At 64.6% G+C, this 14,039-nt stretch overlaps 1 protein-coding gene across 2 annotated transcripts; it reads left to right on the top strand.

Annotated features, from left to right (window-relative positions):
• Positions 1 to 1,397: 1,397 nt before the first annotated feature.
• On the top strand, positions 1,398 to 13,847 carry LOC141733426 (uncharacterized protein C2orf42-like). 2 transcript variants are annotated; one of them, XM_074563770.1, is made up of 9 exons: positions 1,398 to 1,500; positions 4,384 to 5,221; positions 5,988 to 6,098; positions 6,405 to 6,509; positions 8,185 to 8,289; positions 10,075 to 10,182; positions 10,933 to 11,033; positions 11,122 to 11,284; positions 13,488 to 13,847. In XM_074563770.1, the coding sequence occupies exons 2-9, from the start codon at positions 4,396 to 4,398 to the stop codon at positions 13,706 to 13,708; spliced, it is 1,740 nt and encodes a 579-aa protein (XP_074419871.1). In that variant the 5' UTR covers positions 1,398 to 1,500; positions 4,384 to 4,395; the 3' UTR covers positions 13,709 to 13,847. The 2 variants fall into 2 exon arrangements, with proteins under 2 accessions (XP_074419871.1, XP_074419873.1); XM_074563772.1 differs by lacking the exon at positions 1,398 to 1,500 and adding an exon at positions 3,389 to 3,520.
• The last annotated feature ends 192 nt before the right edge of the window (positions 13,848 to 14,039 follow it).

Genomic DNA, 14,039 nt, shown 5'->3' with positions numbered 1-14,039 from the left:
CTTTTTTTCGGTTGTTTCCCCCCCCGCCTTCCCAACCCCCCCACTCCCCCCCCCCCCCCCCCCCGCAGCCCCGTCTCCTTTTTTTAACGTGTTTCCGACGATCCGGGTTTTGTTACTGTTGGTGGGGTTTTGGTCTATTTTTTTTTTATTTTATTTCATTTTATTTTTTTTTTCGGGAAACACGGGGAATTTGCAGGGACTCAACTGCCGCCGGGAAAGCGGGGGCAGCGAATTGCACAACGTCGACCTTTGAATTTCTTGTTTGTTTTTTTTTTATTTGCCGTTTTATTCCTCCCCCCCCTCACCTCCCACCCCCCCGCCCCCCCGACTTTTTCTCGCCCGGGGAAGCCGCGCGCCCTTCTCCTCTCTGTATTATAAACCCTTGTATAAAAACGAAACCAAAAAAAAAGGAAAAAAAAAAAAAATAATGAAGAAATAAGAAAGCCCGAAGCGTTGTGAATCCTGGAGCCGCCTTCAGCCTTCGCACCGACAGCCTCTGGGATAAACCCCCGGGGCTTGGTTTGGTTTTTGGTTTTTTTTTTTTGAGGATAAAGTCTGAATTTCCATCATTTTTAATTTTTTTTAAAAAAATATCTCAATCTTTGTTTTCTTCAGGGTGGGTTTTGCCTTACGGGAGCGAGGACGTTCCACCCCGGGAGGGTGTAAAATCCTGGTACTTTAAAAAAATTGTGATAAATTCCTCCGCGCCGGCCGGGTTTTGGGGTAATTTTTTTTTTTTCGTTTTTTTTTTTTTTTTCATTTTTTTTACCAATTTCTACATTTACGTGTATCGATTCTGTAAAATATTTTAGCAAATTAAGAATTTTGCACAACCGTTAGCCACCTTTGTCCGTTTCCTTATTTAAAGGTAGGACGCGGGGTCCGTCGATGCCTCAAATTTTCATTTTTCTAATTTTTTTTTTAAATTTTTTTTGCATGGCTTGGAATATAAATTTCATCCTCTCGTGCTTTTAATGAATTGTGTAAAACTGCCCCCCGATATCCCCGGGTCTGCCTTTCGTCCAGGCCAAAACCCCCCTTTTTTCTGTCCTACCTCTTGACCGACCTTCCAAAAAAAATGGGAAAAAAATGCAAAAAAATGGGGAAAATTGCAAAAAAAAAAAAAAGGGGGGGGGGAATGCCAAAAAAAAAAATGCCAAAAAAAAAAAAAAGGAAAATAATACCCAAAAGAGAAGCCTGTTGTGTGCTCTCTTTTCTCATGCTGTGGGCCCTCGCGCTCCCCCGGCGGGAGGGAAGCGGCTTTTTGGGGAATTTTGGGTGGAAAAAGGCCGAAATAGGTCAATTCATGCTGCAAATGCGCCGCGGGGTGTGCTGGGAGGTGTAGTCCGCGGAGGCTCCTCCGCGGACTACACCTCCCAGCACACCCCGCGGCGCCCCACGTGACACCGGCCGACCAATAGAAGCGAGGGGGCGTGGCGCCGCGGCGGAGGCCCTCGCGGCGGTCCCGGGCAGGAGCGGGGGGCGCGCGCCGCAGCGCAGGTAAAAAAAAAAAGGGGAAGGGTGGGGGGGAGCCCCGCGCGCGCGCGGGACAGGAAGTGACATCAGAGGGGCGGGGAGGATGGCGGGGAAACGGCGCGGGGAAAGGGAAGGGGACGGAGGGACGCGGTAGTGGTGGTGGCGGCGGGGATGGGGGGGGGGAGGCGACGTCACGGTGACGCCACGGTAGTGACGTCAGCGCGGGGGTCGGGGGCGGGCGAGGGGCTGTGGGTGAGGCTGCACGGCGGGGGGCGGGGGGGCTCGGGCCTGCTGCGGAGGCGAACCCCGGCCTGGTCGTGAGGGCCCCAGGCCCCGTTCTGAGGCGACTGAGGCCACGGAGAGGCCCCAGGACCCCTCCTGAGGTGACAGTGGTTATGGAGAGGCCCCAGCCCCTGTTCTAAGGCGACAGTAGCCAAGGGGAGGCCTCAGTCCCTGTTCTGAGGTGACAGTAGCCGAAGGAAGGCTCTGTCCTCAGGTGACAGTGGTCATGGGGAGGCCCCAGCCCCTGTCCTGAGGCAACAGTAGCTGAGGGAAGGCTCTGTCCTCAGGCAACAGCGGCCATGGGGAGGCTCCAGGCCCCCTCCTGAGGCGATAGAGGCTGAAGGGAGGCACCAGGCCCCATTCTGAGGTGACAGTTGCCAAGGGGAGGCTCTGTCCTGAGGTGACCAGGGCCGAGGGGAGGCCCCAGGCCCCATTCTGAGGTGACAGTGGCCAAGGGGAGGCCCCAGTCCTCTCCTGAGGTGACCGAGATCGAGGGGAGGCCCCCTCCCGAGGTGACTGTGGCCAAGGGGAGGCCCTAGGCCCCATCCTGAGGTGACAGTGGCCAAGGGGAGGCTCTGTCCTGAGGCAGCAGTGGCCATGGGGAGGCCCCAGGCCCCCTCCTGAGGTGACAGAGGCCAAAGGGAGGCCCGAGACCCCATTCTGAGGTGACAGTGGCCGAGGGGAGGCTCTGTCCTGAGGTGACAGTGGCCGAGGGGAGGCTCTGTCCTGAGGTGATAGTGGCTGAGGGGAGGCCCTGTCCTGAGGTGACAATGGCTGAGGGGAGGCTCTGTCCTCAGGCGACAGTGGCCATGGGGAGGCCCTGTCCTGAGGTGACAATGGCTGAGGGGGGGCTCTGTCCTCAGGTGACAGCGGCCATGGGGAGGCCCCAGCCTCCCTCCTGAGGTGACAGTGGCCGAGGGGGAGGCTCTGCTCCCGGTGCCCGGCCCAGCCGGGTGCCCCCATCCTGGTCCCACGTCACCCAGCGCCCAGCCTGGCCCTTCACTCCTGCACTGGCCTCCGGGCCCTGCTGGGACGGGGGTGTCCCTAACCCTGCCCCTGTGCTCCCCTCGGTGACGGCCCTTCCGCTCACCCAGGGGGGTGTCGGGCCACTGTCCCGCCTGGCGCAGACCCACCATCCCCCGAGCTGCGCCCTGTCCTTTGCGGTTGGGCCGGGAGCTCCCAGTACGGCCAGTTTATCCAGTATAAATCCCCCCTGAGGTCTGGGACTGGCTTCAGTCACCACGGGGACACCGGGAGCTGCTTTTCAGCGTCCCCGGCCCCTCCTCACACCCACCGCTCGCCTCCGGCGGTGACAATAAACGTCCCTTTGCCTCTGCCCGCTGTCTGCATCTCTGGGACGCCGGCTCGAAGGCTCGGCCGCGTGTGGCTCTTCACGCCGTGCCTGGGTTTGCCCCAGAAAGGGGGGTTTTGGTGGTGGTGGGGAGGCAGGGGCGAGCGGAGGGCTCTGCCGTGGGGTCGAGGGGAGCCGGGCAGCCCCCTCCCAGCCCGCCTGGTGTGAGAGGGAAAGGGACAGGGGAAGGGGGAAATGGGGTTGGCAGGGGAGAAATGTTCATGGACTGTGTCAGGAACGGCGTGGCCAGGACCGGGGCAGTGAGCGTCCCCCCGTACGCGGCACCGGTGAGGCCCCACCTCGAACGGTGTGTTCATTTTGGGGCCCCTCGCTCCGAGGAGGACCTCAAGGGGCTGGAGCGTGTCCAGAGAAGGGCAACGGAGCTGGTGAGGGCTCTGGAGCACGAGTCTGGTGAGGAGCGGCTGAGGGAGCTGGGGGTGTTCAGCCTGGAGAAGAGGAGGCTGAGGGGAGACCTTCTCGCTCTCCACAGCTCCCTGAAAGGAGGGGGTAGCCAGGGGGGGTCACTCTCTTCTCCCAAGGAACAGGCGATGGGACGAGAGGAAACGGCCTCAAGTTGCACGAGGAGACGTTTAGGATGGATATTGGGGAAAATTTCTTCCCGGAAAGGGTTATCAGGCATCGGGAGAGGCTGCCCAGGGCAGTGGTGGAGTCGCCATCCCTGGAGGGATTTAAAAGCCGGGCAGACGCGGTGCTGAGGGACGTGGGGTAGTGGGGGTTTGGGCGGTGTTGGGGTGACGGTTGGACGCGACGATCTGAAAGGTCTTTTCCAACCTAAACGATTGTGTCATGCCGTGACCCGGGCAGGATTGTGGGTCCGGCGGCACCGGGGCCGCTCGCCGGGAGTCGCTCGTGCTCCTCGGCTGCCGACCTGCTGCCAAAAGCCGACCCTGGTGGATCTGGGGGGGAATCGCCCCATTTCTGTCCCGTCCACGCAGGCTTTTCTCTCCCGTCGTCCAAACCTCGGATGGCGGCTGCCGCTCCGGTGTCCCTCCGGGGAGCTGCTCCGCGCGTCCCCTCGCCGCGCGTCCCCGCCCGCCATGGCCGCAGGCCGCCCAGCTTTATTTACGTGCCATGTCCTTTCAGTCCGTCGCTTCCCCCTCTCCTGCTCTGTCCCCTCCGTCTCCGCGGCTGCTGGGGACCGAGGACGGCCACCGCCACCTGCAGAGGGACCCGTGGGTGTCACCAGCCGAGCGCGGCGTCCCCGCTGTCCCTCCCCGGGCTGTTAACTCGCCCCCGGCTCTCTGCCCTTCCAGGTCTCCCGGAGGATGGAGCCGGCGTCGGTGAGGACCAAAGTCCCCTCCTTCCTGTCGGACCTGGGGAAGGCCACGCTGCGGGGCATCCGGAAATGTCCCCGCTGCGGCACTTACAACGGCACCCGAGGCCTCATCTGCAAGAACAAGACGTGCGGCACCGTCTTCCGCTACGGCGCCCGCAAGCAGCCCGGCGTCGACGCCGTCAAGATCGTCACCGGCTCGGACTTACAGGTTTATTCGGTGCGGCAGAGGGACCGGGGACCGGATTCCCGGTGCTTTGTGGAGCTGGGGGTCTCGGAGACGGCCATCCAGACGGTGGACGGCACCATCATCACGCAGCTCAGCTCCGGCCGCTGCTACCTGCCGGCCTGTCTGAAAGCGGCCACGCAAGGGGTGGTGGAAAACCAGTGCCAGCACGTCAAACTGGCCCTGAACTGCCAGACGGAGGCCACCCCGCTGGCCTTGAAAAGCTCGGTGCTCAACTCCATGCAGGCTTCCCCCGAAACCAAACAAACCATCTGGCAGCTGGCCACCGAGCCCACGGGGCCGCTGGTGCAGCGCGTCACCAAGAGCATCCTGGTGGTGAAGTGCAAGGCCAGCCAGAAGCACAGCCTCGGCTACCTGCACGCCTCCTTCGCCCACAAGGTGAACGCCAAGACGCTGACGGACCACAGGTTCTCCTGCTCCTGCCAGGCTCCGAAGCCCGGCAAGGGCGGCCCGGCCGAGGAGGAGGCGCCGTCGCCGCGCTGCATTCACTTCTTGGCCTGCCTCTGCGCCTTCGCCAGCGACGAGAGCCTGGCGCAGGAGTTTGCCGAGTTCCTCGCCTGCGACGCCGGCGGTAGGTGGGGGAAGCGACACGCGGAGGATTTTTTTTTGGGGGGGGGAACCATGTGTGGGGCTGATGCCGCCCACTCCCCTCCTGCTCACCTGCCTCGCTTCACCGGGGCTGCCCTCGCATGTGCTCCCCATCGGGGCCTCGTTAGCTGGGGTTTAATTGCCTGCCCCCTCCCTCTGCAAGGACAGAGCTTCCTGGGGAGCGATTCCTCCTGGGCTGCAGCTCCCTCCTGCCGTGTGGGAGCGGAGCGGGGCGCTCCCTGCGCTCCCCCGGGAGCTGGGACAAAGTGGGGGGGGCGGCCAGATCCCGAAGGGTGCTCGGGGTGAGTCGGGTTCCTCTCCTGGGGGGGGGAGCCGGGTGTTCTCTTCCCTCGGGCCGGAGCAGCGCTGGGAGGAGCCCAGCTCGTTGTGAACCACACCACTCCCCCCCCCCCCCCCCATGGCAGCAGCCTCTGGGGTTCAGTCCCCCGGGGGGTTGTGTGCCGCGATAGGCGCGCCTGGATAATGCCGCCTTGGTTTTAGGCCCCCAAAGGTGAAAATCCTCCCTGAGGAGGGTGCCCTGAGTGAATTCACCTCGATGTTCCCCCCAAGAAGCGTGTCTGGGGGGGCCGGGAGGGCTTTGGGGGCTCTCCGAGGACGTCCGGGGTGTGCTGGGAGGTCTTGGGGCCCAAACGCCGGCGTGGGGAGGGGGACACGAGACCCCCACGTCCCCCGCGGTGCTGCCGCGCGTGGTTGAGGGGCTTTTAAGGACGGAGTCTTGTTTCTGCCAGGGCTGAAAGGGCTGACGGTCCCGCAGCTGGTGGGCAGCCCCGAGTCCCCGGGGCAGGCCGGGGAGGCGGCTGCTGCCAAGGCCAAGAAGAGGAAAAAGGACGTCACGCCGGGTGAGTGTCTGCGGGACAGGGGGGGACGCGGGCCGGAGCCGTAAGCCATTGTCCAGCCGGAGGGGCAGCCCCGCCGTGACCCGCCGGGCTCGTGTCCGGCGCCGGCGGCGGCTTTCGGAGCGGCTCCGGGTGTTGGGCGCACCCCTGCCCTGGGTCCGGCGGGTCCTTTAAGGGTCGTTAGCGATGTTAGGAGCTGTGGTGACAGCCGGCTCTGGGGAGAGAGGGGATTTCCCCGTCCCATCCCGCATGGGGTGCCCGGGGACCCCCGGGACTCGTGCGCCGACGCTCTTTGAACCCATCCCTCAGGGGCGCGGGCGGCCAGCCCCCTCCTGGCGCAGGACGCGGCTCACGGCAACGCCAGGAGAAGCAGCCTGAAGAAGCCGGCCGTCGCCTCCTCGCTGAAGAGACAAGGTAAGCCTCGGCCACGCGCCTCGGGACGCTCGGGGACCGGGCGGACGCTCGCGGCCCTTCGGTTTGTGCCGCCGTGACCCCCGCGGGGGGGACAGCCGAGCCCTCGCCCTCCTTCGCCGGCTCTAGGAGGTGGCAGTCGGGCTCGGGCAGCTTGGTGTTACTGGTAGCCGTGTGTCCGGCGTGGCTCCGGTTGGCCGTAGACGTGGTTGTTGTTAGAGAAGGACGATGCCGGCGTCCTTCCAGGGTGGCTCTTTGGTGGATTTTTGGGCACGGCGAGCTTAAAAAGGTTGGCTTTTGGTAGGGCCAGTGCCGCTGGGGAGGGGGCAGGTGTCGGTCGGTGCCTCCTAATGCCACGAGGTGCTTTCCCGGGCACAATGAGGGGGTGGATGGGGTCAGACACAGTTGTGAGCCGGTTTCCAGTGGTTTTTTGCCGCTGCTGGTGTTTGCAGCGTCTCTGAATGGCCAGAGCTGCCGGGGGGGGAGCTTGTTGTGGCCGGAGCCGCTGTGGTTTCTGGTGGCAAATCCCTGCTGGGAAGCACGGCCCGGCCGGGGAGGAGCCGGGCGCTGGGGTCCCCCCGGGGAGGCGGTTGCGGGCACCGGCGTCGTGCCTTGTCTCTGAGCAGGCGGCCGGGTGGTTGTGTGTGTTCCGCCGTGATGTTCGGGGAGGGAAGGGTCAGCCCCATGCCACGGGAACCCGAAAAGCGACTCGGGGCCCTTCAGAGAAAGCCGCTCTCCTGGCTGGTTGCGGTCTGGGGCTGTGCTTTAGTGCTTTTGTTCCTCCCGGCTTTAGCGTTGGCCTAGAAAGGGGTACAAATCCCGCCTCTTTCCCTGTGTTGCTCCCGCAGATGCCCACGCACGGCCCCGGGGGGTCGCGGCGCTCTGGGCGGGGGGCGAGGAGGCGTCGGGTCCCGCTCCCGGGGGCCGCGGAGGCGTCTCCCGGGTGTCGCCGTACAGCGGCGCCGAGAGCAGAGGGGGGTTCGGAAGGGGATTCAAGTGGTGCCGCGTTTCCCGGCCCTGGGAGCGAGGTGCCCGGGGCAGCGGCGTCTCGTCCATCGAGCTGACGGACGGGGTCGCGTTCGGTGTCCTGCTGCCTTTCGGGGCTCGGTTTAACACAGGCAGCTGCGGCTGGCGCCGCTGGGGGAACCGGTGCGGGTAGAACGGGGAATACTGGACCGCAGCGGGCCACGGCAGCGGCCATTCCGGTCGAGCTGCAAGCCCGTCGGCGCACGCCACGAGCGTACCGGGGTCCGGTAGAGAGAAGGCTGCTGGTTTAGGCATCTGGCTCTTCCCTGGAATTCTAGGGCATCCGGGCTCGTGGGGCTAGGAAAGGCTTAATGAAAGCGGCTGGGTTGGATTCTGAAGATGCAGGTTGTTATCCCGTGGGTCTGAGCAGAACCTGAGAGGCTTTAACTTGTGTTTAAGGCTTGAAGGCCTTGGGTTTGGGTTATCCCTAAGTGCCTCGAGGGGGGTGAGGATTATGGGGGAGAGGGGTAACAGGGAGGTGAGTGGCTGGCTGTCGTTATTTCTGAGTTGTTCCTCCTGCCCCAAGCTGTTGTTCCTCCTGCCCCGAGCTGTTGTTCCTCCTGCCCGTCGGGCTTGGCGCTTCACTTGGGTGCGGATTCTGGTTCTAATTCCGATTCCGATTGTGATTTTTCCTGCCCTTTCTCTCTTGCAGGCTGTAACCAGCTGCTGGACGAGGCGCAGGTGACCCTCTCCTTCCAGGACTGGCTGGCCAGCGTCACGGAACGCATCCACCAAACCATGCATTACCAGTTTGAGGGTAAGGCTGGGGGGAGCCTCTCTGCACCGCTCCCCTCCCCTCCCCTCCGTGCACTGTCATCATCTCAGTCGCTCAGCTCTTGGCAGCGTTAAATAACTCTTAGCAGGGAGGGAAGTGGCTTTACCCAGTTCGGACCCAGTATTTTCCCCTGGGGAAGCTTCTCTCCCCTGGGATTTATTTCCTGACTCGGTGGACTCGGTGCTCAGCAGCAGCCGGGCGCCGGGGTTTATCCCGGGGAAGGGAGAAATTCCCCGAGAGGTGGTTGATGCTCGAATTCGAGCTCGGGGAGGCAAAGGCGGGTGAGCTGCCCGACTCAGAAGGGCTGGGGGGGCCGCTTTGCGAAGGCAGGGCCCCAGCGTTCCCTGGGCACGTACGGCCCTGGGCGATGGCTCGTGGCCGCGATACCTGTCGCCTACCCCACTCCGCTTCTGAGCCGGCAGCGGGGCACGGCTCCGGCCCGGCCTCCAGCCCAGAGGCGGCAGCTTGTGTTGGGTCTGTGAAAATCCTTACTGGGGATGGACTTTGGGTGTCTCTGGGCTGCTGGGAGAGCTGGGCAGCTGCTCCCCTGAAGAGAGGGACCCAAAACAGGGCTGGAGGGGAAGCAGCTCTTTGCAAGCAGCTTAAGCGTGTTGTAAGTTTGTCACCTAAGACAGAGAGACCCATCCTGCCGCCCACGATCCCCCCCCGCCGTGTTCCGTGCGGGGAGCAGGCAAGCACACTGCCGGCAGCGTCGGCCACGAGCTGCTCTCGGCTCTGCTCAGTTCGTGGTTGGAGTCAATGATCTTCAGTGTCTTTTCCAACCGGAATGATTCTGGGGCTCTTAAAGAGCTGTCCCCACGCAGCAGCAGCAATGAGTGACCATGAGGCTGAAGGGGCACAGCCCCCCCGGGCCGTGCACTCACAGACTCCCAGAGTGGCCGGGGTGGGAAGGGACCTCTGGAGATCCCCCCATCCCACCCCCGGCCAGAGCAGGGTCACCCAGAGCAGGTGGCACAGGGACTCCCCCACCTCTCTGGGCAGCCTGTGCCAGGGCTCTGCCACCCTCACAGCACAGAAGTTCCTCCTCGTCTTGAGATGGAACTTCCCACGGTCAAGTTTGTGCCCGTTACCCCTTGTCCCGTCCCCGGGCACCACTGAGAAGAGCCTGGCCCCGTCCTCCTGACACCCCCCCTTGAAGTATTGATCAGCATTGATAAGATCCCCCCTCAGTCGGCTTTTTTTCCAGACTGAAGAGCCCCAAATCCCTCAGCCTTTCCCCATCAGAGAGATGTTCCAGTCCCCTCGTCCTCTTGGTGGCCCTTTGCTGTCCCCTCTCCAGCCGTTCCCTGTCCTTCTGGAAGCGGGGAGCCCAGAACTGGACCCTGCCCAGGGTGAGACAGGGCCATACTGGGACACGTCCAGTTCAGGGCTGCAGAGGCACTGGGGGGGAGCAGAGAGCCAGGGCTGGTGTTGCTTAGAAGGACGATGGAGCAGCTCCAGTTTTAAGGGAGCCCTGAGGCTGGAGGCCCAACTCCCTGCCCCTCGCCGGGGGGGGGGGGGGGGGGCTGCCCTCTCTGGGGGCAGGGAGCCACAGCAGCAGGGCCACAAGCCAGGACCAGAGGCACCAGACTCTAAATTCGAGAAAATACTTTACTGTAAAGGTGATGAAGTGTGCTCCTGCAGCCCCCCCGCTGGAGGCTGGAGCAGCAGAGACACTCGCCCCTTGAGCAGGAGTTGGGGGGGGGCAGCATTCCCCCCACCTCTCCCTCACCCCCCCCACCCCTCTCCTCCTTCCTGCCCCCCCAGGGAAGCCGGAGCCGCTGGTGTTCCACATCCCTCAGGCTTTCTTCGACGCGCTGCAGCAGCGGATCTCCAGCGGGAGCGCAAAGAAGAGGCTGCCCAACTCCACCACGGGTGAGACGCCGCCGCCCCGCGCACGTCAGAGACCCCTTCGCCGCCCCCCAGGAGCAGGAGGAAAACCCCAGCGGCCCCCAAAGATCCCTCCCTCCCTCCGCTTTCCAGCAGCTTTTCCCCTCGGGGGCCGGAGCTAAGTGGGACCCCCCGCCCGACTCAGGGCACCCCCCCTCAGCACGTGGCAGGGCACAAACCCGGCCCCCACCGGGGCCGCAGGAACAGACGCAGCCGGGCTTAGAGCCAAAAGACTTTATTCCTTCTGTTACCCCCCTGCCCCCCCCCCAGGGGAAGGTCACGGCCCCCCGTGCGGGCCAGCGTCCTCGCTGCTTTACCTCCTCTCTCCTCCCCGAGCGTGGGGTGTAAATCCAGACTCACCCACCCCCTCGGGGCTCCGGGCGCAGTTAAATCCGTCCTGTCGGCGCTGCGGGAGCACGAGTCGCTGTCTCTGCAGCGGCGAGGCCTGGGGACCCCCGGCAGCGGCCCCCCCTGTCCCCCCCCGGCAGCACGAGCCAAAGCAGCTCTCCCGAGGCCGGCACCAGTTAAGACCCCGTTTAGTCGCTGTTACTCCAGAGCCGAGTCCCAGGGAGAAGCAGCCGGCCAAGGACAGAGCCCGATCCTCGGCAGCTGCCCCCCCCAGCCCGGGCCCGTAGCCACAGAGCGGAGCAAGAGCTGAGGCCACCGCTGAGAAAAGGGGAGAACGCCCCCCCCCCGAAGAGAGAGGTGCAGAGTGACCCTTTCTCCCCCCCGCAGCTTTTGTCCGCAAGGACGCCCTCCCCCTGGGCACCTTCTCCAAGTACACGTGGCACATCACCAACGTCCTGCAGGTCAAGCAGATCTTCGACACGCCCGAGGTGAGCCCCCCAGCACCACCCGGCCCCCCCTGCCGTCCCCCCGCCCGCTGCCCCCCCCGGCCGCCCCTCACCTGCCCGTCGCCTTCAGCTGCCGCTGGAGATCACGCGCAGCTTCGTGCAGAACCGGGACGGCTCCTACGAGCTCTTCAGGTGTCCCAAGGTGGAGGTGGAGAGCATCGCCGAGGCCTACGGCCCCCTGGAGAAGCAGCCGGCCATCCGGCCCCTGGAGCTCAAGACCTTCCTCAAAGTGGGTAAGTTGGGGGCAAGCTGGGACAGCCCCCCCCTCACCCCCCCCAGGACCCAGGATTCCGCCCCCCCCAGGGCCTTCCCCCCAGAGGGCGGCTTCTTCTTCTTCTAAGGGCTGCCTCCTGCCAGCCTGCCCTGGGGGCCCCTTCCCGGGAATTCTTCCAAGTGCTGCATTCTTCCAGCTATGAGGCCTCCCCCCCCCAGCCAGGGACCAGTCCCCAGGGACCCCCCTCCGCCCCAGGGCTAAGGGGCCCCCCCTTATAAGGGGTCTCCCCCCCTCACACCCCCACCCAGGGGGGCCCCAAAGCCCAAAGGGGCCTCCCCCCTCAGACCCCCACCCAGGGGGGCCCCCCCTTATAAGGGGTCTCCCCCCCTCACACCCCCACCCAGGGGGGCCCCAAAGCCCAAAGGGGCCCCCCCTTCCTCAGACCCCCACCCAGGGGGGCCCCGAAGCCCAAAGGGGCCCCCCCTTCCTCAGACCCCCCCACCCAGGGGAGGGTCCCCCCCACCCCGGGGGAGGGTCCCTCCCTCCCTCCCCCCCCCACCCCCCCGTGCCCCCAGCTGCCACAGCTCGGTGTCCGTGCCCACCCCCCACCCAAAAAAAATAATCTCAAACACTTGAGATAGCTTTTGGCAATATATACAGCCCCCTGGCCAGGCACACAGCCTCCATCAGCACCTGCAAGGCAAAAAAATTAAACCACCCACACTCCTCCCCTCACCAAGGACAAACAGCCCCCCCCCACACCCAGAAAAAAAACAAACACTCACCCCACCGCCACCTTCCAGCTGCTCCCCCAGGCACCTGCCCCACAAACACCCTGCCACGCCCAGGGGGGCCCCCTCCGCCGACCCCCCCCAACAACACAAACGCCAACACTCCCCCCACAGCGACGGGGGGGGCAACCACGCACGCCCCCACCCACAAAACACCCTACACAACCCACACACTCCCCTCCCCCCCAAAAAAAAAAAAAAAACAAACCTGAAACACTCACCCCACTGCCGGCTTCCAGCTGCTCCGCCGGCGACCTGCAAGACACCTCCAAGACAAGTCACACATCACACACCCCCCGCACCGAGGGGGGGCCCCTCTACCAACCCCCCCCCAAAACAAAAAAAAAGCCACAAACACCCCAAACCCCCGCCCCTCCCGCCCCCGCCAAAAAAAAAAAAAAACACACAAAAAGGCCAAAAATACAAACGCCCCCCACAACCCAAGGGGAAAAAAAAAAACCAACACCACTCACACACAAACAACCCACAAAACACACCCCCCCCCCAAAAAAAAAAGAAAAAAAACCAAAACGGCCACAAAAAGGCCAAAAAGGCCACAGACCCTCACCCCGCCCGCCGCCGCCGGCCCCTGCAACGCAAACGACCCTGAGCCCCCCCAAAACCTCCCCCCCAAAACCTCCCCCCCACACACACTCGCCCGCCAGGAGCCTCCCGCTGCTCCGCCGGGCGCCTGAAACACAAACACCCCCCCAGCAACCGCCCCACCGCTCACACACCAACACCCCCCCAACAACCGCCCCACCGCTCACACACCAACACCCCCCCAACAACCGCCCCGGGGGGGGACCCCGCTACCGCCCCCCCACCAGGCCCAGGGGCAAACCCCGCCCCGCGCGGGGGGGGGGGCGGGCGGGCCTGGAGGCGCCCCCGAGCCCCCGGGGACCCCCCCGCGGCCGCAACCCTAAACCCCCGCCAACACCCCATAAATCACTTCATTAACCGTAATTAACAAAAACACAAAACACAAAACCCAGCATCGAGACTCACCCCGCGATAAGGCACAGACACCGCCATCACACCGGCCCCCCCCACCGCCGGCAGACACACGCAGGCCGGGGGGGGCACCGCTACGGGACGCCGGGGGGGGGGGGGGGGGGGACGCCGACCCGGCCCCAGGAAGGCCGGGGCTCCCCGCGCCGGCACGGCTCGTCCCCCCCCCCCCAAAAAAAAAAACCGCCTCAAACTCCCCCATTTCCCCCCCGGGGGCCCCCCCTGGCACAACATTATCGGGGGGGGGGTGAACCCCCCCTCCCAGAACCACCGGCAAAGGGAACCGCGGCACCGCTGTCAGTCCCCAAAAACCTCGAAAAAAAACACACACCCCACCCCCCCCGCAACTTCCTGGGAAATAACAGAGCCCCGGAATAACCCAGCCCCTCTCTCTCTGTGTGTGTGTGCCCCCCCCCGCAGGAAACACCTCCCCGACGCAGAAGGAGCCCACCCCCTTCATCATCGAGTGGATCCCCGACATCCTGCCCCGCTCCCGCATCGGGGAACTGCGCCTCAAATTCCAGTACGGCCACCACAGCGCCCGCCAGCCCCCCGGCCCGCCCCGGCCCCCCCCCGCCGCGCCCCCCCCCGCCCAGCCCCCCCTCCGCCTCGCCCCGCTGCCCGCCCTCCCCTTCCCCTGACACCCCCCCCACACACACACACTTGTTTTGGAGGCGGGGGGGCCCCGGACTGCGCCCCACGCACCTGCACCGACAATGGCGCCGCTGCTGCTCCGCCACAAACACCTGGAAAACAATAAAAAAATATTAATAATCCCGACCCCCCCGACCCCCCCCACTGGGTGCCCGGAGCCTCCCTGCACCCGCCGCTGGGCCGGGGGGGGGAACACCCTGGGGACCCCCCCCCCCCCCAAGCCCGGGCAGGGGGCAGGACTCACCCCGAGGGTCCGCAAAGGCCACGGGGGGGTTCGCCCTGCCGGCGTCGGGGGGGCCAAGGCGGGACTCCGCGGGC

Source organism: Larus michahellis, chromosome 20 (genome assembly GCF_964199755.1).
Source record: "Larus michahellis chromosome 20, bLarMic1.1, whole genome shotgun sequence".
NCBI classification, from domain to species: Eukaryota; Metazoa; Chordata; class Aves; order Charadriiformes; family Laridae; genus Larus; species Larus michahellis.
Note: the sequence above shows the minus strand (reverse complement) of the source record. Positions and strands in the feature narration are given on the sequence as shown.